This window comes from Coenobita brevimanus, chromosome 98 (assembly GCF_032717465.1).
Source record: "Coenobita brevimanus isolate Jiangsu-jjx chromosome 98, ASM3271746v2, whole genome shotgun sequence".
In the NCBI taxonomy this organism is placed as follows: Eukaryota; Metazoa; Arthropoda; class Malacostraca; order Decapoda; family Coenobitidae; genus Coenobita; species Coenobita brevimanus.
The window spans coordinates 28,669,562-28,696,070 of NC_137051.1; the positions used below are offsets into that span (position 1 = coordinate 28,669,562).

Consider the following 26,509-nt stretch of genomic DNA (forward strand, 5'->3'; position numbering starts at 1 on the left):
AGGGACAAAACAAAGTAGGGTTTAGGAAGACAGGTAGGGTAAAAGGAGCAGGGTTAGCGAAGAGCGCCTGGATCAGGGTAGATTAAGGCAGGACACTGCTGGATAGGTTAGGGTAAGGTAGGGAAGGATATAGTACATTAGTGCAAAAGGGTAGGACAGGACAAGGAAGGTACGTTGAGTACACGGGGCAGAATTAAGAAGTGGCAGGTTAACGCTGGGTAACGTACAATAAAGTAAAACAAGGCAGGGCAGGGCAGGGCAGGATAGGGCGGGGTAGAGTACGATGGGGTAGGTTAAAGGTAGGGTAAGATAGGATTGGGTAAGCAGGGCAGTACTGTGTAGGATAAGAACAGAAAAGTGAAGGGAAATGAGATAAATAGAAAGGCAGGATAGGATGGTGGAGATCTGGGTACAAGGAGGAAGAAAAGGTGCTAGATAGTTTTGTAGTGAGGGGCAGGGCAGGGCAGGGAGGGGCATAATTCGTACTGTGCCCCGCCCATCCTCCTCCACCACCACCCTACTCAACCCTACTTTGCCCGCTACTCCACCCTGCCTGAGATATGTGCCCTGTCAGCCCAGCCCAGCGTAGCCCATCCTGGAATTCTCACCAACTTCACATTCTCTCCCTGTGCACTGATTTATCCTGCCTTCCCTCCGCACTCTGCCGCACCGTTTTTGATAACCTGTTTCTCTGCCGCACCCCATCTTTGTATCGTTGCCCTGCCCCTCACCCTTCATGTACACCTACTATTATCACCCTGTCCTTTTTTAACTCTTCTACCCTGCCCCCACCGATTTACAAATACCCGCCTTCGCCTTGCCTGTCCTGCTGACCCTACTTCCACTGACCTATTCTGTCTTGACTGACCTGCTTTAGTTAGCCTTCCCCTGCCTACCCAACCTTCCACAGTCTGTCTCCTACCGTCTCTCCTTCCCCCCACTCCCTGTCCTGCCTCTCACTGCCTGTCCTGCCTCTCACTGCCTACCCTGCCTCTCACTGCCTACTCTGCCTCTCAATGCCTACCGTGCCTCTCACTGCCTGCCTTATCTCGCATTGCCTACCCTGCCTCCCGCTGTCTATCCTGTCATGCCTGTCAGTGTCTATTCTGCCTCACCCTGCCTCTCACTGCCTACCCTGCCTCATCCTCCCTGTTCTCCGTCAGCTTGCATGTCTTGTTCCTCGATGCCAGACACGACGCCTGGCACGGCTATGTTTAGGCCGCCCACCCCTCTGCCAGGTGTGAGTCAGGCAGGTGTGGGGCAGACAGGTATGAATCAGGCAGGTGTGGATCAAAGAGGCAGATAGGGAGGCAGAAGCGGTTGTAGACGAAGATTTTCAAGAGAGGTAGAGACACGAGGACAGTAAATGAGGAGGCGAGTGAGGCAGCTTTCGGTATGGCGAGGGAGTTGTGCTGAGTAAACAACGCAGAGGCGAGGAAGGCAAGGATGAGAAAATTTAGTTGTTCATGCAGACAGTATTGGGAAGGTAGTTTGAGGTTTGCATTCACGTAGACAGTGTGTGGAGTGATCTCTTTAACTTATCGTGGGAAAGTAGGTTTGGTGCAGGTGTGAAGTGAGACAGGTGTAGATGTGTTTGCAGATGGCCTACAGTGAGGTGGAGTGAGAGAAGGAAAAGTAAGTGTATGTAACCCCTTAAGCGCTCTGGCCATTCGTAATACCTTCGCTGTCATGACCATTTATTATTATTATTATTATTATTATTATTATTATTATTATTACTGCTTCCATACGAGTTTGGGGTCTTGTACTGAAGAGGTTCATGGAGCCTGTATCTAACCACTCCGTTTCGCAAAGTCTTTTCCTTAGCTGAACAAAATCGCCTGGAGTTAGCAAGAACAGAACCTGCAAGACGTCATCGTTGTGAAGGTGTTAACGCCATCATTAACGTCGACTCCCCTACGTATATTATTCGCGCTGACACCCGACTTTAGTTTAGTTGTGGGAAGACGTAAATAGTCGAAAATTTAGGGATGCTGTTCAGGGTAACGCCGTATGATTATCACCAACCTTAAGTATGTTCTATTAAACCAGACGATTTTATTCAGATGGGGAGAACCGCCACCTTTAAAATGATTACGGAGGACTAGAAGAAGTTAACCCACATAACTCTATTGACTTTGTGGTTATAGTTAAGACACAGCAGCTTCAGCCCCACTTGGACCCTGTTTAGGTATGAAAATATGTGGAACATTTGCGTGTAGAGCGAGGTAAAGAGCAAGGGTAAGAGTTTTATATGCATGTAAATAATCAGTCTTTCCGTACCTGGAAGGGATATAGATCAAGCCGAAACTGATTTAGCTGCCTTAACAGTACTAATAGTGTTGATGTGGGGGTATAATTTCTTGCCATTTGATCTTACGGCTCTGTGGAATCAAGACGCGTTGAAGGTAAGGGTGTGGCTGTAGAGAAGATGCGCAGGTAGCAGCATGTGGGTGGCTGTGATATAGGTGTGGTGTGATGTGCTGTGGTGCAGGTTGGGAAGGTGTAGGGGTATATGACTGTAGGCTAGGGGTGTGGAAGGCAGGTGTGGTGTGACAGAGAGAGAGAGAGAGAGAGAGAGAGAGAGTAAAGATAATGCAGGTGTGGAGGGTGTAGATTATGTGATGCATCCACACCCATTGGCCATCCCGTCTACCCGGTGGTGTGGGCAGTGTAGGTGAGGGCCTGACCAAGAGTTCCATTCATTAAGGATTATAACCAATATTTACGTTAAGCAAGCCTCCATTTTATATGGTATCGTAGTAGCTTTTATCTTCACAGTGACCCTGGTTTGTGTGTCAGGTACTGGGTAGGTGTATGAATGAAGGTGGAGGTATAGGAAAAAATATATATGCACAAATTAAGCTCAAACGTGTTTATGAATATGCCACCTGACCATGCTACATATTTTTTCTGACATGCCCAACGCTTACCTCCCTTTGTGCAGTGACGTAGGTCATAGATTTATTCGTTCTACCTTCAGACGATCTTCTGCAGGTAAGGAGATCACTGTAGCCGTAGTGGAGTAAATGGAGCCCATAGTAAACGTTTCCAGTTCTTACTATATCTCCTGCACAGAGTAAACTGTATAAAGGGACCGACAGAAAGTAAAGTCATCGGAGTGATATAGCCAGCATTCAGTCTGATGACGTACATGGTTTATTCTTCTAATGTCAGACGGTTTCATTTACCTTGGGAAGAGTCCGGAAGTAGTGTAGGGGTTAATGAAGACTATCAATCCCCCCCTCCCCGTGTGAAGTCTCTTATGGTGAGTAAAATCGTACGGAGATAGCAAGAATAAGGCGCAGAAGTCGTCATCTGAGTCATAGGGTTAACCCGTTCCCTGCCATGGCGTCTTTTATGTTCTGTTCTTACCAACATGCGATTTGGCGTGGCTTAGGACACACATTTCGAACGGCAGAGGTTAGATAAGTCTTCATTAATCCCGTTATTACAGGTCGTCTCTCCTGAGCTGAGTAAAATCGCCTGGAGTTAGCATAAAATAAAGTCAAGTAGCCCAGAACTTCTTCGAGCTGAAATTGTTACCCCTTAGACGGCGACAGACAGCTCGTAAGCCGAATAATATCATGTGGCGATAAAAAGAGTAAATAAAGATTACAGTAGTGTTAAGGAAAAGGTTAATGAAGGTTGTTTTTCACCTCATCTGAGAGGTCTTTCAGTTTGGCTGAACAAATAATAAGATTTCTGAGGGCCTGACAAAGTTAAGAGGTAGTGGGTAGTTAGATAGTTAGATTCCAAAAGTTAGATTCGTTGCTTTTGGAATGTGTATGTGTGGATGAGAAACGTTATGTGAATATTGCTAACGTTATAATCTCTCTTTGCAGGTGTGTGCATTTTGCTGGTTTGGAGAGTGCAGGTGTGGTAAGTGTGGATTCAGGTGTGTAGCTTGAACCCCTTCATTCACATGGTGTTTTTATATTTTCTTTCATGTTACTTTCGGTTTTATTCACCTCGGGATAAACCTATCGAACTAGAGAGGTTAGTTGTAGCCCTCATTTATTGGTTTCCTAGAGACTTTAGTAAATTTTAATTGGATTGTCTAATAGCCCCAGGATGCAGCAGAAATGAGGTACACGGACTGAAGCGTATCGTAATGGCAAAATGATGTTCCTTGGCCCTATGGATCAGTTACCCTTCAGGACTCACGGATCAATGCTGGGACGTGTATAGCAGGTCTAGTTCTCATGAGACCTTGGTGTATAATGGTCTCCTGCCCGCCCGTATCTGCCATATACCAGCCGAGCGCCACAGTACACACCCCAGTCTACAAGTTGAGGGTTATGTAGGTGTGGGTGATGGAGTGGATGTGGAATCGTTTTATACATTGTCATTATCTTGGTGAAGGTGTGTGTGTGTGTGTGTGTGTGTGTGTGTGTGTGTGTGTGTGTGTGTGTGTGTGTGGTTTAAGACAGTTGTGGGGTGTAATATTAGTGGTAAGTGTAGGTTGCATCTCTCTCTCTCTCTCTCTCTCTTACACGAGTGTAGGCCTTAAATTTAGTCATTATGTGCTTCCTTGTATTATCCCAGTCACTTGTCAGTTGTGGGTTTTGGAGGTATGAGTGTGTAAGTGTGTAAGTGTGAATGTGTAAGTGGGTGTGTAAGTGTGGGTTGCAGGTGTGGGATGCAGTCACGTCCTATCGTCTTTTCTGTGTGGGTTGTTGGGAATGCAGTGGTGGGTAGGGTAGGTGTGTAGTAGAGAGGGGGACAGCCAAGGACAGGTGTGTGTGTGTGTGTGTGTGTGTGTGTGTGTGTGTGTGTGTGTGAGTGTGTGTGTGTGTGTGTGTGTGTGTGTGTGTGTGTGTGTGTGTGATAGAGATGCGAAAAAAATGGCACATGTTTTTAGTTTATTTTTGCTCCAGCCAGATTCATTTATTCATCTTAGGAGTGGATGGGACAGTGAAGGCTGCCTCTAACCCCTCCAGTTCGGTAAGTCTCTCCCAAACTAAATGAAATCGTCTAGAGGTAAACCAGGTAACAGCAATAGGCTCGAGCTGAAGGGTTTAGACACACACACACACACACACACACACACACACACACACACACACACACACTTCAGACAAGTTAGATTCACGTGTTAGGCAAGTTACATACAAGTGTTAGGGTAATAAAGCATGACGGTGGATTGGCAAGGTGTCAAGCTTATGCAGGTGTGTGTGGGAGGGCAGGTGTGGAATATATTGGACAGGTGTGTTTGCCGTGGAGAGACTCAAGTGTAGCCCAAACACTGATAATATTGGCTGACATGATGACTCTCTCTCTCTCTCTCTCTCTCTCTCTCTCTCTCTCTCTCTCTCTCTCTCTCTCTCTCTCTCTCTCTCTCTCCACACACACACACACACACACACACACACACACACACACACACACACACACACACACACACACACACACACACACACACACACACGTACCTGTGTGGCTGGGCATGTAGCAGAAATACACGGATGACTCTAAAATAGGTCTGTACAAAGAGTGACTCAGCCACACACACACACACACACACACACACACACACACACACACACACACACACACACACACACACACACACACACACACACAATCCACCGCTGATTCACCAGTATATAATTTTAAGAGGCTAGTGACACACCCAGGGACAAGCACAATATCATTCACCTAGACACTCTGGCACTGACTCCAGCCCACGAAACTCCGTCTGGGTCTGCATTTTTCTAGGATCTTAACCTTCTCACGATGGGTACAACTCTAGTACTCTATTTCAAGTAGCACAGACTATTTATTCTAGTGCTTGTGAGCCAGTTGGAGCCTGAGTGTTGCTGTTGTCACCCCGTCATGGTCGAGACAACTTTAGTATTTTATTCCTTCGAAGCCTGTTGATTATATTCAGCTGGGAGTAAGACATAGGAGCCTCAGTGGTAGCCAGTTTGGTGCGTGTGTGTGTGTGTGTGTGTGTGTGTGTGTGTGTGTGTGTTTTGAGGATGCTGTCTGGTTGTGAATTGTTTTAGACAGTCTTATACACAGCGTCAGCAAGTTTGTAAGTACCAACGCTGATTCATACGGCTTGTGTCCGAGTGACTCATAGCTTCTTAGGTAAACAGTAAATCAGTCGCCAAATCCACTGGCTTTCACTCAGTCATTTCACGGCATGAAAAGTGATGGTTTTTGTCAGATTATACTTTTGAATCGAGTGATATGATGTTTGTTTATTTATTTATTTATTTATTTATTTATTTAATGGATCCGACTCTTGGTTTTGACTCGATAGTTTTTCCCCCAAGGCTCAGCAGTCCTCTTCCTCGCTACACTTTCATAATGACACTACTTGGCACTAATACCTTATGTCCAATTCAATACACGCAAGGGCTGTCTCACTCCGGACTGATGTAGTGGTATTAGTGGGGTGCTTTTATGAAATGTCACTGGGGATTGTGGAAGATTAGGAGTGGCTTTTGAACGAAACTTAAATAATCATAATGTTCCCTGTCGCAGCATGGGATGGAACTATTTTTCATTGGCAGAGCATCCAACTTCTTTACCACTCGAGCACCACCTCCCCATACTATTTTAATCAGCTCAGGAAATATCTTTAGTAGCGAAAGAGATAGTGAAGGCTACATTAACCCATCCATATCAGAAAGACCTCCAAGCTGCATAAAATCGTCTCGAGATAGCAAGGTTAAATGCGATGTCCTCTTGAAGCGCTTAAGGAAACACTCATCGGCCTTACTTCCTGTCTTTCTCTTTAGGAAACCATATGATTACTTGCATTCTTGTGGTGAAATGTAGTGTATCATGAACGTTTCTAAAAGGAAGAAAAGATTGTGGTCTAGCTTTCAATGCCGTGACTAGTTCAGATGGCAGAAATTATACCTACAGCTTGATAATGTGGTGTGAAAAATTAGCAAGTTTGCCCCGACTTAAAAATTGTTGCAGCTTGAGAGTACGGTTAACAAATTTTTAATATATGGTTATTATTGTTCCTGTGAATGTACAGAGGAAAACCAGACACTTCAGCGAATCGGAGAATAGCGAAACCAGAATAACCTAGCTATTAAACCGTTTCCCTAACCGATGAACGAGGTTGGCAGAGGTGAAGAATGACGAGGTTGGTGCTACACATGCATGCCTTCACCCGGGCAACGCCACTTTACTGTATGCATAAGCACGTCATCCAACTGGCTGGCATTCATTACCCTTATTCCTCGTACAAGCTGCAAGTACCGTCCACTATTCTTACAGACTCAGTGTTCAACCCCTTCAGTCCTATGAGATTGTGTTTAATTTCTATTACCAAAAGACTGTTTTATTAATTTTAGAGATTTTTGATGGGGGTGGGGCTGGATGCAGTCTTTATTAACTCCTTGAATATTGTTTCCTAATCAGAATAACATTGGCCGGCGGCAGGAATAACAACATGTAAAAATACATTATTATAGGGAATATGATGTTTCCACATATGTCAGCACTATGAACAAACACAATGGTAATTGCCCAAACATACCGACACATCCAAAACAGCAGTGAAATCAGGCACAGGTACTTCATTGAATCAGGAAATGTTTTCTCTTGACAGGGTGAGTAAGTTTTGGCACAGACACACCAACACATACCCTTGCTTTCATAGAACCGACGAACATTTTCTGTTAATCTTCTCACGGTCGGTACAACTAAGGTATTTCATTCTAGCGCACAGTATAGCTCAGCTGAGAGTGAGTCATACCAGCCTGAGAGTGTAAGCAGAAAGAATAAACAGTGTTGTTTACATTTGCAATTCATACATTGTCAGATAAATGAGAAATAGATTTTTTGTTTTCTCTCTCAGACCTTGCGAGCTCTTTGCTATCGAGCTGGTAAACATTGACTCAGTCTCACCCACACATACTCAGCCAACAGCGAAATATCACATTCCTTTCCCGAAACTTGGCAAAGAAATTTCTCTCCATTTTCATGAAATAGTAACCCAAACGCAGTGGCACGTACCCAGTGAGAAACCTAACCCTGATTCACCAACTATAAGAAATTGGTCCGGGCTTCGGTTGCTGGAATAAATAATCAAAGCGAGCCGCGCATAGTCCGTCACATAACTCACCATGCTTCACAAACGTCTACTGGGAACTGACTCACCTGACACACAAACGTTTCTTGGAAGTGGGTGAGGCATGCAGGGCGTCCTTGTTGGGGCCGCTCCTACTGGGCTGTGTAGCCTATTGATCGTAGCCATGTTACTGAGAAACTAACGCGATGAAGGCTTGTTGTGATGTTATTAGGCTGCTGTATCGACGTTGTGTCATATAAAAGTCTTTTCTTATCCCATCCTTAGGTAGAAAAAAATGGCCATGATGACAATAATAATGATAATAAAAGTAATATGTGTGCTCGTATGTGATATTCGGCGTAAAGTGCTTCGTGTTGACATACTGGGCAACAACAAAGTGATACTATGACCCATAACTGTTTTGGAGTAGTGACCCAGGTGGAAGCGCAATTCCCCAGGTGACATTCCTTCATCGGTGACTGTAGTTATGAAAATGGGGAGCGATTACTTTGCAGCTTTTCTCTCCCTGATCAGTTGAACATAAAAGGAAAACCCTTCATTATGGGGACATACTGTTTACATTTTTCCTGCTGTTAGATGCTCTTTATTGAGCTGAGGAGAAACATTTCGAACTGGAGAAATTAGAAACTTTATTTACATTCAGAACCAGAGACCTTGAGTTTAATAAAATTCGTCTGGAAGTAGCGGAATGAAACTAGACAATACGTTATGAAATTCAGTAGGTCGGAAATGCACTGAATAGAACATGTTCGTGCTACAATAATTGATTCTCATTGCTTAAGAATATTAGAGCTTGCATACATACCTTAGTGACGGTTGGTCTGTCAGTTCCGTCACTCCGGCAAGTAGTAAGTATAATCCGTGGAGCTTAACTTGGCCTAAAATTGCACTCTCCAGTGTGAATGCTGTGCCGTAACAAGACATTAACGTTCGAATATGATCCCAGTCACGAAGGTTTTATATGGAAAGGTTGCAGGGCCGTAGTATTGTCTTCTGCCATTGCGCTAAGGAAATAGGACGAACATCTCCGTAGTTAAGATGGACGAACTACGATACACTGGGGTTACCATGGACGTTCCCTGTTGTTCGTTTTAGCTTCTTCCCTCCATAGACGTATTATTTCCTTCTTGCTGCCCCTAGACGACTATAAGAGAGACTTTTCAAACAAGGAGTGTTAGAGTTGGCATTCACCATTGACCCGTTCACTATTAAAGGTGTCCACTAAGATGAATGGCAGTCGTGTGGAGGGAAGAAAAGTAAACAGTCGAGTTTGTCAGGTAAGGGGTTAAGTTTCACGACGAAGAACCCCCTCCCTCCTTTGCGTCTGACTGGTTGACATTACGCAGGGAAAGATACTGCTACCGTTCCTTGCCATTTGAGGTCGTGTTAAGTGGCTTTGGAGATTAACACATCTTTCGTAGCGATTTATTTTGTACATTATACCTCAGTATCCTCGTCTGCGTTATTGATGCAAACCTTATCAATACTGGAAAGATACAAATACCGTGGAGGCGAATGTTAAGGTGTGTTGGTGTGTCGTTAAGGGAGAGGTATAGGTGTCGGGTTGGATTATGGCCTCTTTATTTCCTCATAATCAACATTTGTGTCATTGTCAGCCCTACTGTCACCTAATCACGGCTCAGTATTCTGGTTCGAAGTGTGGCTCAATAAGAAAAAAAAAATAGAAATTAATAAAATAAAATAGATCAAATAAAAAATAAAAGTACTGTGGCTCAGTTTTGATACTCCATATTATTTTTGCTGAGTAGGTAGCTATAAGAGCGAGACCATTTGTTACTACTATTACTATCCATCCATCCATCCATCATCCAATCCTACGTTGCCCCATGAGAGGCGTTGGAGCCTCGGGCTAGGCAAATTATTCCTGACATTGAAGATGAGAGTGACCAGTCTCACTCATCCCTGAGTGGCATTACGTGAGCAATAAACAACCACCCCTTAGATATAAACCTTCACCGGCTTAATCCGATTGGAGAGCCGAAATTACCCACTAAACCACCAGGCGCCTTGATGTGGTTATATGGTTACCACCCAGAGTAATAAGTGGTTTCCTGGTGTACAGGAACCCATTCGCCTTGTCACTCAGTGTAGAGTCACCCACAGGCAGAAGGACGAGGAAGGAATTAAGTAAAGAAGGAAAAAAGATGGAGTGTAAAGTCACCCGTAGGCAGAAGGACGAGGAAAGAATGAAGTAAAGAAAGACAGAAGAGGAAGAAAGGAAAGGAAGGAGGAGAGGAAAGGGCAGACACCCGAGAGCAGCACTGCATTGGGTGACTATTATTATTATTATTATTATTATTATTATTATTATTATTATAAAAAGAAGAAGAAGAAGACCATTTGTTACTACTACTACTACTACTGCTGTTATTATAGTAGTAGCAGTAGTAGTAATCAGTTCTTAGAGGGAAGGTCCTGTGCGTGTTCAAGACTTCTTATGCAAGCATAATTATTGTCATTATTTTTGTCCTGGCGGTAGGTGGCGGCGCTCACCATCCACTCACTCAATGTAGTGCTGCTCTCGGGTGTCTGCCCTTTCCTCTCCTTCCATCCTCTTCTGTCTTTCCTTCATTCTTTCCTCGTCCTTCTGCCTACGGGTAACGTTACACTTCCTCTTCTGCCTTTCTTTCCTTCAATCTTTCCTCTTCCTTCTGCCTGTGAGTGACTACACTGAGTGACAAGCCAAATGGTTTCCTGTACACCAGGAAACCATTTGCTACGCTGTGAGGTAACCATATAACCAAATTTTGGCACCTGGTGGTTTAGTGAGTAATTACGGCGCTCCAATCGGATTGAGCCGGTGAAAGTTTATATCTAAGGGTTGGTTGGGAGTTACTGCTCACGTAATGCCACTCAGGGATGAGTGAGGTTGGTCACTTTTATCTTGAATGTCATGACCAACTTGCCTAGTCCCGGGCTTCTACGCTCCTCATGGGGCAACGTAGGATTGGATGATGGAGGGATGAATGGATTTTTGTGCTACTGCTATGGTTTGCTAAATGATTTTGTTAGTATGTTTTTATTGAGGATGATGACGACAACGCTCATCATCATCATCATCATCATCATCATCATCATCATCATCATCATCATCGTCATCATTCTCATTTTCACCTTAACTCGGCTCAGATTTTCATCTTTTTGCCGCGATTTTCACGTAGCTGAGTTGTGGAAAGTGACATTGCTGTGGCTCGACCATTTCCTTAACACTTCTTCGTGATTATCATCATAGTCCATTGCTAATCTGCTGTTGTAATTCAGCTTTCAACTTGGGAAGAGAGCAAATTTTGGAAAGGTTAGAGTGAAAAGAATATAGTAACTATGATTTTTAGGTCATCATCATCATCATCATAATCATCACCATCATCATCATCATTGTCGTCGTCGTCGTTGTATCGTCATCATCACCATCATCATCATCATCATCATCATCGATCACAGTAGATGTAATGAAACTAAGAGGTTAAATGAGTGAATGATTGAAGGAAGTAAAGTTAAACAGAGAGAGAGAGAGAGAGAGAGAGAGAGAGAGAATTGGTGAGAGGGGAGATGTGATGGATGAAACTGAGGTCATGGGAGGGAAGAGGAAGAAAAATGGGAGAGGCAATGAAGGGGAGAAAGTGAAATATGAGAGAGAGAGAGAGAGAGAGAGAGAGAGAGAGAGAGAGAGAGAGAGAGAGAGAGAGAGGAGGGAGGGGGCGAAGGGATGGCAGAGAAAAAATAAATACGTGGGAAGCGGTGGAAATGTGAGATACAGTGAAGAATGGAGGGGGCAGATGAAAGGACGAAGGAAAGAGGAAGAAAGGTATTGAGGGAAGGATGGAGGATAGAGGAGGAAAGGAAGGATTGTAGGAAGTATTATGAAAGAAGGATTGAAGAGAGAGGGAGAAATGAAAGGAGGGAAAAAGTGACCACAAGGAAGGAAGGAGATGGAAAGGATGGGAGGCAAGAAGAGAAGTGAAGGAGAGAGAGAGAGAGACAGAGAGACTGTGAGGCAGGATGAAGGCGTAAAGAAATGTTTTAGGGCTGAGAGTAATAATGAATGGCATGACTATTGAGGTTAATGCAGGCTGAAAAATGAGGCGAGATAGGCAAAATGACCGCCATGGTGTTGAAGTGGTGGTGGTGGTGGGGGGGGGTGTGGAAAGGGGATGGTGGTAGTGGTGGTGGTTGGGTAATGGAGGTGGTGTGGTAGTGGTTGGGATGGTGGTGGTGGTGGGGGTGGAAAGGGGATGGTGGTAGTGGTGGTGGTTGGGTAATGGTGGTGGTGTGGTAGTGGTTGGGATGGTGGTGATGATGGCAGGTGGTGGCCAGGATGAGGGGGTGGTGATCGTGATGGTCGATAGGAGTGGTGATGGCTGGATGGGCTGGTGTGTGATAGTGGTGGTGATAGTTTATGGTGCTTGTGGTTGTTGTTAATAGTAGTAGTAATAGTAGTTGTTGTTGCATCAGTAGTATTAGAGGTGGTGGTGTTGATGTTAAGGTCACTGATGGTGTTGGAGGTGGTGGTGATGGTGGTGGAGGTGGTGGTGTTGGAGGTGGTGGTGATGGTGGTGGTGGTTGTGGTGATTTGACTGTGGTTGTGTTGGTAGACGTAGTGATGGTAGACCGGTTTTGGGAATATTTGTGATAGTGATAGCTATTGTAGTGGTAGGAATTTTTATAGTGAGGAATTTTTGTTGTAGTTGCCATCTGGTGTGCAATATTATCTGGCGTTGATCCTTTGGAAATCTTTTATCTGTTGACCAGTTCTTTCTTGTGGATATTGGTACTGCGTTTCTCTGTTGTTTCTTTTATTTGCTTTTTTTGTGTTTGTCAGGCGTGAACATCTCCAGGGTTATAACTTTGTGTTGTTATTCTCCAGTGTAGTTCGGTCACCGCTGCTCGCAAGTTAGCCCATTCAGTACGGCCACAACTTGTATTTTAGTCTTGTTACCAGGAGACTCCAGTGCATTCATCTTAGGCACGACCTCCTGCAGTGAAGTGGTTAGTCACTGTATTCAACTCTTTCAGTACAATAATCAGTCCTTTAATAACCGGTATATTAATGGTGGAGCTGTGGTAGGACGGTGGGTACGTGTGCCTCTTACATTGTACCGTACTTCCACCCAAGTCCTGGATTCGACACTCAGACCGCGTGGCTGACGTTGGAATTAGGTGATGGTAGTTAGAATCCTGATGGTAGTATTGGCACCCTGTCAGTTCATACCCATCACTTAAACACTGACACACAAAAACACAGCCATTACAACATCTCCACTGTCACACCACTCGCTACATACGCTTCTTCCTCCATTCGTACCTCGCCATCATAAGGAAGGATTTATTTCGGCTGCAACGCGATCTTTAAAGAGAAAATCCGGTACCGCATTGCCTTCCATGTACACTGTTGGAGTCCAGTATATTGTTGCTGCCACAGGGCGATTTCATTCAGCCAAGGAAGCTGTGGTAGTGATGGTGTGGATTGTGTTGTGGTGTTGACTGAGACGGCTGGGTGGGTTTGCCTGGACTCCCTGGCTACACTTCTTTGGGTATTGTATACCTGAGGATGGTGATGGTTAGAGGATTAGGTTTGTGGTGGTTCGTTTGGTGTGTCCTATGTGTTTGAGAGAGAGAGAGAGAGAGAGAGAGAGAGAGAGAGAGAGAGAGAGAGAGAGAGAGGATAAAAATAGAATTTAGATTAAGTAGAAGAGGAGAGGAGGATGTTTGCGGTTTGATGTGACCCCTGCACCAGTACGACGTGATAACGTCTGGTATATTCTCGCTGTCTGCAGACAACTGTATTCAGTTTCGGAAAGACCTCGTGTTGGAGGGCAAAATGGAGGCTACCGCGTATATATATATATATATATATATATATATATATATATATATATATATATATATATATATATATATATATATATATATATATATATTTAATGCAAGGAAGAAGGAACCAAAGGCCAGGAGCCTCCAGAGTGTTCCCGCCAAGAAAAAACAAAAACAAGATAACAGAGAGCCATATTCAAGATCCGTTCATTGCGAGATGCCTGGACACACTCCTTTTGAAAGACTGGAGATCATAGGCAGTAAGAAATATAGACAGAGGGAAACGGTTCCAGAGCTGACCTGTTGCATTCATGAAGGACTGGGAGTAACGGTTAATTCATGCGTTAGAGAGTTGGACAGAAATGGGATGAGAGTTTGTTACCAGACGGGTGTTACGTGCCCGCCGTAGTGGTGGAACAAGCAGACAGTTCAGAGGAGCAGTGACCATTGAAGCAGCGTTAGAAAAAGATTTATGTGCAACAGTGCGGAGAAGAGAAAGAGGCTGTATGGAGCCAGTAAGAGGAGGAGAGTTTGTAAGACGAAAAGCCTTCGACTCCACCCTGTTGAGAATGGCTGTATGTGAGGAGCCTTCCCACATATGAGAGTTGTACTCTGCACAGGGGCAAATGTTTTAAAACCCGTGTATGAAGTCAACAACTGTGTAGGGGTAAAGAAGGCACAGAGTCAGCTTAGCACAGCACATCTGTTTCCAAGAATCGCTCCCAAGGCTATCAGAATCATCAGCAGATGGCAAAAATGAAATACTGTGTCCTTGGGATGAAGGGGAAAACTGTGATGGGTTTGGTCGTGGTAAAGCAACTAAAAAAAGAAGGTAGACTCTTAAGATTACCATTTTGTTGCTGTTCTTCGCATCTCGCCTTTCACTGGCTGAGAGCCGTTATGACAGACTGGTTCACAAAACTTTGTGTACGTCTGGGACTGGCTTGTGGGTGGCGGTGGTTGGGGCGATCCATATTTTTTTTTTTTTTTTTTTTTTTTGGTAAATAACTAATAGTTCTTGAGCAATGGGCTGCTATAGTGTATTTGGATGTAGCGGGAGGAGTAAAGAAACCGTTTAGAAACTCCACAGATTCCCGAAAAACAGTGAGTTAAAAAAATGGATAAGTTTGTGGAGGAGAGTGCAGACAAACATCCACCCGACTCGGGTAGAGTCGGCTCAATTAATTTCAGCCTATCACAGTATGCCATACACTTGGAATATGAACTGTTGGCTCAAGAACCACCTGCTACAGTCCGATTACTGAAGGCTGATGCAGTCCCATCCCAAGAGGGTGCATGATAATGAAGGTAGGTACCGTACTGTAGACTAAGATGAGCAACGAACTGAAATTTGCTGCAGCAGGCTAGTCTTATCATATATTACCTATTGTGCTGAGCCTAACAAACGTCACCATGCGGAATTTAATCGATTTATACTGTGCGATAATTTTTTACTTTGGTGGTGCTACCTTATTTGTAGGAATATTTTCAGCAGAGTTTTATCATTATATTGAAGTGTTTCAGTGCATATGACACCCAAAATAATGTTCGACGAAAATGCCATAGAAGAAAAGTGTCTTAGAATTGTCTGATATACCGAGGGAAAAAAAAAAAAACTATCAAAATCTCGTAATTCTGTGATTGGCTAAAACTATAATTTTACAGAAATGACAACGTCAAAATACAGCTGATAACCATAACATTATTTGGATGTGAATGTACATATGCATATTTGGATGTGAATATACTGTACATATGCATATTTGGATGTGAATATACATATGGATATCATTTCCGTAATGTCAGCTGCAAAATGGTCCACGAACAGAACCAAGATCCCAAATCTGTTCCCCAAATATAGCTGCTCAATATATGTGTAGGCTGACTGAGCCAGTTTGGTGCTCCATGTGACGTTACGAGGGGGAGGGCGGGCGGGGGGGGGGGTGTCTTACCACCAGACGTGCGCAAGTCTACCTGTTAAGAGTTATTTTACCATGGGCTTGGTTGTACTGTGGTCTTCTTCAAGAAAAAAATTGGCAGATGGTGGTGGGATATATATATATATATATATATATATATATATATATATATATATATATATATGAGAGAGAGAGAGTGTGAGTTATGATGCTGAAAATGTTAATAGGTATTAATACAAACCACTTCACAAAGAATTCATGCGTGGTTTCAAGAGAAGGATTAAAAAAAATTGTCCTACCGAAAGCAGACTGCATACAATGGTTTTCATTTGATGGTGGTGGTTCGTGGCTTGATAAAAAAATAATAATTATTATTATTATTAATCTGCCGTGTGTGATCCTGGGTAAATTCCGGGATAAGGAATTAGTAGTTAAATTATTCGATTGACTGATGGATAGTTAGGCTGATAGTTGTTCGTGATATAGTTTTAGTGTGGTTACTGTTAGTTGTAGCCACAGGATACTTGGATAGTGATTATTTAGGTCTTAGGTATGAGGAACTGCTAATTTACATTGGTTGTTGTGGCTGTGCTAATTGTTGTTGCCAGAATGTTGGTAGCATTGGTAGTCGAGGGCACTTGTTTGGCGGTGATTTTATACCTGTTGTTAAGATACGAGTAAATATGTGTGTGTGTGTGCGTGAGTGATTTGGTGAGTGTGTCGTCCTGTATCTGATACCTCCTTAGGGGAAAATGCCAAGGTGTATAGGTATAGTTATTTGTTGTTAGGTTAGGTTTCAGGTAATATCCAGGCAGACTGATATATGGAAAAAAATTATGGTATGCTGAGTTTTGGTCACGCATATTTACGTTTTTTTTTTTTTTCTTTCACTCAAGGCTTCTATGATTCATTTCGCTAAATAAAGTCGTCTGAAGCTGCCTGGAATGTATCACAGTTGTGCCATTCATGAGAGAGATGCTGGTGATGTTTTCAGGCCTCAGTGACTAGAGGTCGTATGCTTAAACTTTAAAGTGCAAAGTGGAGTACAAAACACTTTAAATTTTGACACTCATTTATGGAACGCCTGTGACTAGCAAGTATGGTTAGCCTGCATCCCACATTACAGAGTGCAGTCAGCAGTAATATGGGCAGGCTAAACACTTTCCGTCTGACTCATCTGATTCAGAAATTACCACCAAAAACAGGGAGGTTCCATTCCACTAAGCGGTTTAATGTACGGACGACGATAACCCTCAGCTGAATGAAGTCGCCTGGCGTTTCGGAATAAAATAGCTTCTTGAGATGGAGCGACCGTGAGAAGGATAAAAATGAATTGGTGTATAGATTTTGTCATATTTTGGTGGTTGTTGTGGCTGTGGCAGCTAATGGTAAGAATGTTGGTTGTTTGGGTAGGCGAGAATACCGTTTTCTATGAAGTTATTTTTATTTCCTGGCCACATTGCGTCATGGAGGTCATAGCAAGTGGGAGGGACAGACAACAGTGGTAGTTGTTGAAGTTTTTGTCATTTTGTTATGATTTTTTGTAGGTACGCAAATTTATTTTCATGCAACACGATGTGTGGAAAGGAGATAATGTGTAATTTCTCGTAAGTAAAGAATTTTGAGTCATTTTTAAAGAGTTCCGTAAGACCCACTCAGATGAACCATATTGTCTAGCGTTATTTAGCATACAATACAGGAATTGTCCTGACCGTGAGAGAGTTATTACACTGATGTATCATTGACACACATGAATAACGTCCAGTGTTAGCAGAAATACAGTAGGCCTACTGGCGTCATCCCTGCCATTGTGTGGTAAGGACGATATTTTCCTGTTAGCTTCGCCGTGTGCCTCGTTGTTACATGCCCACCCCTTCTGAATTAGGTCAGGAACTTCAACCAGGTGTTTAGATCTGGTTGAAAGTTTGCGTATTATTTTTCCTTTTAGAATTTTTAGGGGGATTTTTTTCAGGGGGAAGTGTTGTGGAAATTACCAGCTCTCCGGCAAAGTTTGGAAAAAGTGAATCTTGTTTTGCGGCCGCCTTGGTGTTCGATCAATACGCATTTAAAGGGAATGGTTGCAAGATTGATGGTGGGGTGGCGGCCGGAGAGTGGTACTGCGTAGAAACAGAGAGAGAGAGAGAGAGAGAGAGAGAGAGAGAGAGAGGAGAAGGTTGGGAGAGAACACGTTATAGAAATGGTAAAGAGAGGCACGGTAGCATGAGAAAGTAAATGTGTGTGTGTGTGTGTGTGTGAGAGAAAGAGAGAGAGAGAGAGAGAGAGAGAGCTTGGGGAGAGTTGCTGCTGGAATCCATGGCAACAACTCTCTCCCTCTCTCTCACTCTCTCTGGCTCTCTTTTCCCTCTCTTTCTACCGCCCTTCCTCCCTCGCTTACCGTGGCCCTCTCCCCTCCTACCCCCTCCTCTCTCTCTCTCTCTCTCTCTCTCTCTCTCTCTCTCTCTCTCTCTCTCTCATTCACTCCCTCCCCTCACCCATTCTCCTCCCTGTCTACCTCCCTTGCCTCTTTCCCTCCCCTCGTCCTTGTCTCTATCCCTCCACTCCCCCACTTATCTCCTCACCTCATTCCATTCCCTCTCTCCCCTCTCCTCTCCCCTTCCCCCAACCCACTCTCCCTCCCTCACTACCCACACTGCCCCCACATCACTTATATACATGTCACCCCTCTTTCTCTCGACATCACCACTGTCCTTTAGAGAAAAATAATTTCATCAAACTCTCAAAGAATTTATTTCGGGACAGTTTATCGTGCCATTAATGATATGTATGAAAGCAGAATTTCCATCTTTCTGGTTCTGCAGAAAGCACTCGATCATGTTGCCAACAAAAGCCATCACCAAATCGTGCGTTATGGTTTCAGTGGCAGTGTGCCAAGGTGGATCGATGACTGGCTTATGAAACATAGACAGGGAGTTTTTAATAATGGGAAAGAATACATGTTACAAGCTGAGTGCCACAAGTTTCTTTTTATCTATTTCCGTTTTTATTCATATTGGTGATATTGATGAAGATTTGTGTTGATCTGAATATGTTCATGATACAAGAATCTGTAACTGAGTGGATACCTGTAGAAAGACGATGACTTAGAGTAGATCTTCACAGACTGTTCATGTTGGCTTAAACGTGGCAAATGTATTTTAATTCAGAGTATTAAATATTGGAAGTAACAGCAAAAAAGATAACTACACTCTGAATAATACTCAGATTCCTAATATAAACAAGACAGATGCTCATAACAGATAACTTAAAACCAAGGCTGCGGTACACAGCAGAAATAAAGAATACATATATTGAACATTCGGATTCAAATCGGAGAATATCTTCCTCACACTGTACAGTTTCAAATTACGCCCACACCTTGAGTATTGTACTTCGGGATGTTTCATCGTAGTACAAGAGAGACAAGAGAAATTATTGAGAGTACAGTGAATGGTGGTGAAAATTATACCGTACCCAGATTGAGGAACGTATCATACGAGGAACGTAGAACTTAATATAGCCTATTTGACTTGCCACAACGTAGATTACGAAGTTTTATTAAAAGAACTCAAGAGTTTTAATTGATATGATGTGGCAGCCGTTAAGTTATTTGACCGAATTCTGGTCGAGTTAGACGAGGTAACACCGGTTGGGTATAAAACTGTTGGTAAACATTTCCAGCCAAATGAAGTAAACAGTTTCTTCAGGACGGTTGTAAACACATGGGAAAGAAAATTCCAAGGAATGAGGTAAACAACGATAGAGTAAAAACATGTAAAAGTCACTTAGATAAGTATCTAGCTTCTAATCCCCAGCTAAACACTGATTAATAGAAAATGTAATTGTTTTTCCCACATCCAGTTCACGGAGAACAAAGGAACAGTCCAGCATCTTTATACACCTGTTATTATTTTCCTTTTACAGAGTAGGTTAGTGCAGTATATAATTTTCCTCTCATCTTTTCCCATAAAATTTTCGTTACCATTTTTTTTTTCCCCATTGCCGCATGTCGAGTGGAGGGTTTGGTGGGTGGGAAAGTCTTTTTTGGTTTACGGTCCTTAGCTTCGACTCAGGGAAAGGGTACCACAACCATAGTCTTTTTTGTAACAGTTAGCCTCGAAAGAACCATTAGGCTGGTTCTGTTGCTGTTTGTTTCCTTCGTACTGTTACCGTCACTGTCACCATCACCATTTTTAACACTGCTGATGCTGTTACCACTGCTACCACATATATCACCATCTCCACCACCCTGACCCTCTCTTACTCATCACCAAGTCACCATCACTCCTACCTGGCCTCACCACCCTTGCGTCATCACCATCACTCACCTTCACTCATCACCATCACTCACCACCCTCCCACCTCCCGCCCCATCACATAAACCACCACCCGCCCCCCCACCACCGCCTCCCCCTCTCTTCCTCATCACCATCCTTCTTTTTCTCTCCCTTGTTCTTCCTCTTTTCGTTCTGTATTCACGGGAATTTTCTGTTTTCCACACTTTAGTTAGACAGCGAGTTCTGCCTTGTTATATCCCGACTATTTTACTCAGCTTTCTAGATATTTTTCAAACGGGTGAGGTTAAATATATCTTTTATTAATATCTTCGCTTCTTGAATGGTCTCCTACGATGAAAAAATCGCCCTTGGTTAGCAGAAGCACAGGAAAACGCCATTGTGTGAAAATATTTCATTTTTTATCCTCCTCCTCCTCCTGCTCCTCATCCATCTTCTTACTGTTTAGTTAGTGCACCTTCGTTGTCTAACATCCATCCCATCCTGCCACATTCCTATCGTCATTTGTGCACACTGGTTTCGAGTTTCGCCAGTGTTTGTGAATGGTGATACTGTAACATCATCAGCTTGTATTGTCTATTTTGTTTTAGCTAACTGCAAGCTATTTTATTCAGCATTCGTCCACTCGTACTGAAGCGGTTAATTATGGCTAAGTACACCCCCTCCCCCTCAGTTCTGAAACTCTGTCCAAAGCGTAATATAATCATGTGGAGAACAATAAAAAAAAAAAAGTCCTCCTGCTGAAAGAGTTGGCCCCACTCACACCCTCAGCTCCTTCCATGACCTCATCCCACCCCCTTCCATGCCCTCCTCATCCCATCCCCTCCCTGCACCCACTCTCCACCCCCATCCACTCTCCTTCCCTGCCCTCTCATACACCCACGTCCTTCCCCTCACCCGTCCTGCATCACCGCCCTCCTTTGCCCCCACACCGCCACGTACTTAAGCTTTACTCGGCCGCTTCCAGTGAAAACATAACATGAAGTGCCTGAAGTTGTTAAGGCTGGCACCTCCCACAATTTATTTCATTACAACGAATCAGGCGAAGAAAAATATGTAACATGTACGGAGGGAGTTTGATAACACTTAGTATCAGTTTTCGTTACGGTAAAAAATGAAGTACATACGAAAGATAATTTGTGTCCTCATTCAGAATTATGGATTGGAAACCTGAAGCTTTCCAAAGTTTCTAGAACTTAAGCTTTAGAGGCGTGAAAGAGGAATGGAAAGGAAAACGTAATTTTCCGCATAGTGCAATAAAAGATGATTGGATAAGGGAGGTGTCGAAGATAAGACATGGGACACCTTTGATAACCGCACCCACCCCAGAATTACGGCACAGGAAAAGAAGTTATTATTTAATGGTTAAGCACTTAAATTGCACCCTGTCGGCCCACTGCCCAGTGCCCTACCATGTTTCAATGTGTCATATTTGCAACTATTCCGGCACGACACAGGTACACGATCGTTCTCATGTATTGTGTATTTGAGTGTGCATGAATATGTTTGTAGGCTTTCATACCCTTCACCCCTCAGCACACCTTAAGGCCTACACAACCCTTCAACATGGTACAGTGACTCAGGGAATGCATGTGTGAGTGACACAGTGAGAGGCACACATTGTATTTGGCCGCTCTTCAGGGTGCAGGGGAAAAAAAAAATCCAAAAAATTATAGTTTTTACCTCGAGGGCGTCATTTTGCATTATTTGTCTTACATCTAGACGACTTTATTCAGACTAAGAGAGACTTGGAAGTGGAGGAATTCTGGAAGCTTTCATTTATTCCTTTCTTTTAGTAATGGAGTAAATAACTGAATGAAATCGTGTGGTAGGGATAATAAGTCATCTGAAGGAGGTGAGTACGCCTTTCAGTCCGATGACTATTTATTTATTTTCCTACCTATGGGACGATTTTATTCATCTCAGGAGACCCTTTAGTGCCGAAGGACTGAAAAGGGCGAGCCTTAGCAAACACTTCCATATCGAAAAATCTAAACAGCATAAAATCGTCAGGCAGTGGCAAGATGAAGAACAAGGAGCACTCAGAGGACCCAGCACCCACTTCCGCCAACTGGTCCAAGGGCCGAATATTTGACTTTGCCTTGAACTTGTGACCTTGACCTTCGACAGATTACTCTCAAACACGAATTTCTTGATTCTCGCCTAATCCTTCACCCTTCCACCAACTTTGGCTCAGATCGGATAAGAACTGCTGTAGCTGACTTTTAACACTGACAATGACCTTGACTTTTCCCTGTGACTGAATTTTGACCTTTCCATGTGGCCTTAACCTTTGACCTTTCCCCATCGCGTAATCAAAACATAACACCCACTCTTGCTTCGAGAGCGTGGGTAAAATGTATAGGTCATCTGAGAGGAGTGTTTTAAATTAGAAATGGTGATGGCAGGTGAGGTGTTTCGAAGTTGCATAACAGATGATATTTAGATATCTGATGTGACTGACTGACAGCCTCAGAGGTGGAATGAAAGGAAGGGATGAGGTTCGTGAATAAGGCTGGGACGGAACAGGATATAGAAGTATTCATGAGCAAGAGCACTCGGAGAGCACATACCTCTGCAAAGACAGCCTGGTTCCTCACTTCGTGTTTTGCGTGACCTCGATCTTGACCTCTCACTTTTTTCGCCCAGAGTTTTATTATTTGTTCTTTAGATGATAGTCAGTCATACGCTGTTCCAAATTTGGTGCCACTCCATCCAACAGTTTTTCCAAAATAATGCTGACAGACAGACAGATACACAACCCCAGCCCAAAACAACCTCCTTGGTGGAGGTAAATATCTTAGCCAATTTTCATTATTTAAAAAAAATCATAGTAGTCAGGTAGTCCTTTTTTTTTTCTTTTCCTTTTTTTGCACATTATTATTTGTAGTACTCCGGCTGTAAATTGTTTAGTTACTGTATATCGTAAGTGAAAATAATTATATAAACAGTCCCATGCACGGTGCTGAAGAGTTTTTCAATACGATCCCAGGTCAGAGTGAAGGATATTGGGAAAAAACCTGTGTCCCGCATTGAACCAGTAGTACCAGATGATGATGATGAAAACCCTCCACCCTCCCCTTCCCCCTCCTCCTTCCCCCTCCCCATTCCTTTCTTTACCCTTCCCTTCCTCCCCCCGCCCCGCCCCCTTGAAGTGCACTTATCTGGGGCCTTCACACCGAATGGTTCCAGGGAGTGAAAGAGAGAACTCTAAGTGATTTATGTATTGTATAATTTCCACATTCTTCTGTTTCCCCCATCTCTCCCGCACCTCCCTTCCCCCAACCTATCTTTCCCCTTCTCCCTCTGCCAGTCCATCTTAAGACCTTTCTCCTCCAAGTTCCAACATCTCCCAGTCTTTCTCTTCCTATTTTGTCCGCCTGTCTCGTACACGTTTCATTCACTCTCTCCTTCCCCCTCTCATGCTTATTTCTCCCTCCCCTCTCCCCTTCAACTTATCTCTCCCTCCCCTGTCCTCTCCAGCCTGTCTCTCCTCCCCTCTCCCTTCCTACATGTCTCTCCCTCCCCTGTTTCCTCCAGCCTATCTGTCCCTCTTCCCTTCCCTCGCGGGTTCTCTCTTTCCCTCCTCCCTCCGCCTGTCTCTCACCCCTCGCTGCCCACCAGCCTACTCCTAACTTCTCATCAACTCCTGACAGGCATCACCCCGCCCCTACCCTCTCAGCCAGACCTTACCCACATCACTTCACCCCTCCCCCTTTTCTCCCTCACCCCTCCCTCATCCTCCTTCACACCTCCCTGACTTTTACTCCTCCCACATCCTTACACACCTTCCTCACCCTTCCCTCATCCTCCTTACCCCTCCCTCACCCTCCTCATCCCCCCTCACCCTCCTCATTCCCTCTCACCCTACACCCTCCCTCTTTATCTCTCATAGCGTTCCCTACTTTATCTCTTTCCACCCTGCCCATCACATATCCCCTTCTGACCTTGCTCCACCTTACAGTATCTCGCCCCTCTCACCTCCCAGATTCCCCTACCTCCTAACCCTCCCCTGATCCTCCCTCCCCTGATTCTCTCTCACCCCGTAACCCTCCCCTGATCCTACCTCACCCCCTAACCTTCCCCTGATCTTCCCTCACCCCCTAACCCTCCCCTGATCCTCCCTCATCCCTAACCCTCCCCTGATCCTGCCTCACCCCCTAACCTTCCCCTGATCTTCCCTCACCCCCTAACCCTCCCCTGATCCTCCCTCATCCCTAACCCTCCCCTGATCCTGCCTCACCCCCTAACCTTCCCCTGATCTTCCCTCACCCCCTAACCCTCCCCTGATCCTCCCTCATCCCTAACCCTCCCCTGATCCTCCCTTACCCTCTAACCCTCCCCTGATTCTCCCTCACCCCATAACCCTCCCCTGATTCTCCCTCACCCCGTGACCCTCCCTGATCCTCCCTCACCCCGTAACTCTTCCCTGGTCCTCCCTCACCCCGTAACCCTCCCATGATCCTCCCTCACCCCTAACCCTCCCCTAATCCTCCCTCACCCCTAACCCTCCCCTGATCCTCCCTCACCCCTAACCCTCCCCTGATCCTCCCTCACCCTTAACCCTCCTCTCATCCTTCCTTACCCATAACCCTCCCCTGATCCTCCCTCACCCCTTGGCCCTCCCTGGTCTGTCTACATCTTCCCCTCACCCCCCCACCCCAGATCTTCTCCCCCACCCACCCTGCACGCGAGCCAGTAAACAATTTAGCCAGATATTTACAGACATGACGGCGTGTTAGGCCTACCCTGCCCCTCCCACCCTACCTCCCCACCCCCACACCCGCCCTCTCGTCCCACCCTAACACCCACCCTTTCTTCCCGCCCGAACACCCACCCTTTCTTCCCGCCCGAACACCCACCCTAACACCCACCCTCCCTCCTGGCCCTCATCCGTACACCCACACCCACCCACCATTCTCATCCTCACGCTCACGAATTCCTTACCACCCACTCTTCTACCCCGCGCACATCCTTTCAACACACACACACACACACACACACACACACACACACACACACACACACACACACACACACACACACACACACACACACACACACACACACACAGGAGACAAGACAGCACGACCCTAGAGCATGTGTACTACGACTGGATACACACAAACACCCTCTTCCATCCCTCTTCAAGTGCCCATCCCTCAGTCTTTCCTCCCTCCCTTCATTTCATATCCACTTTCTCTCTACCATGTCTTCCTTCAGTTCCTTTTCATTTTACCAGGCCACCTTTTCCATCTAATTCTTTTTACCACCCGCCCCTCCTGCCCTCTTTTCGTGGTCTTTCTTTCCCTCTCTTCTTGTTCTTTTTTTCCCTCCTGCTTCTTTTCATGTTCTCTCTTTCCCATCTCCTTCTCCTTTTTTTTTTTCTCTTAGAAGGTGAACAGAGAAAGGAAAAGAAATCCATATACCAGATTACAGGTGTCCTCCATTCATAAAAAATCCTTCCCTGCTTTATCCCTCCCCTCTTCCCTACATTCCTGCTGTCCTCCTGTCTTCTTTCTTGCCTCATCCCTCCTTCCTTCTGTCCCTCCATTCCTCTTCTCCCCTTCCTTCTTCCCTACATCCCTTCCTCCATTCCTCTCTCCCTATCTTCTGTCTCTCCTCCCTCCTTCTTACCTCATCCCTCCTTCCTTCTCTGTTTTCCTCATTTCTGTTTCATCCTTACATGCATTTTATCTCCATCCTAAACTCACCTCATCCCCCTTATTTGTTATTCTTCTTCCCTCTCCCACCTTCCTTACCGTCTTTCCTTCTTCATGTCCCGTCTCTCTCCTCCCTCCATCATTTCCTCAACGCTTTCACTTTCCATATCCCATCTCTCCTTCCTTCTCCACAGTTCTCTTCTTCCTCCTTCCCTCCCCTAAAATCTTTCCTCTTTCCTGCCCATTATTCCTCCCCTCTCCTAATTCTGTACTTTATCCTTTCATCCTTTCCCGCTTAGCTCTCCTCTCCCTTCCTTCCCTCCCTTCTGTCTCTCCTTCTTTACCTTCCATCTCTCCTTTCATTCCTTCCATACCTTCCATCTTTCTTCCTTACCTCTGTCCTTGATTCCTTACGTACTTTCCTCTCCGGCCACCCTCTATTTCTTCTATCACTCGTCCGTCTGTACATCAACCTTCCCCCTCCCTCTTTCCATACCTTCTGCTGCACCTTCCATTTCTACATTCATTCTCTTTCCTCCTTTCTTACCTCTCTCAATCTCATCCCTCCTTCCATCCTTAACTTCGTCTTCTCATTACCTTCCATCCCTGCCTTCTGTCTCTCCTTCCTCACCTCGTTCCTCTCGCTTTCATTACCATTCCACTTTCCTTTTCCTTCTTCCCCACCAGTTATCTTCCATCTCTCCTTCCCTGCATTCCCCCCTCCCCCCTTCTGTCCTTACA

At 44.7% G+C, this 26,509-nt stretch overlaps 1 protein-coding gene across 1 annotated transcript in view; it reads right to left on the reverse strand.

Moving 5' to 3' along the window:
• Positions 1 to 2,376: 2,376 nt before the first annotated feature.
• The window catches only part of LOC145414006 (sodium-coupled monocarboxylate transporter 1-like), a 109,141-nt gene continuing 85,008 nt past the window's right edge, over positions 2,377 to 26,509 (reverse strand). Inside the window, exons 12-13 of the mRNA XM_080283574.1 lie at positions 13,186 to 13,306; positions 2,377 to 2,483 (exon numbers count right to left, since the gene is read on the reverse strand). Of these exons, the coding sequence (XP_080139700.1) occupies positions 2,377 to 2,483; positions 13,186 to 13,306 (228 nt within the window). The remainder of the gene's footprint in view (positions 2,484 to 13,185; positions 13,307 to 26,509) is intronic.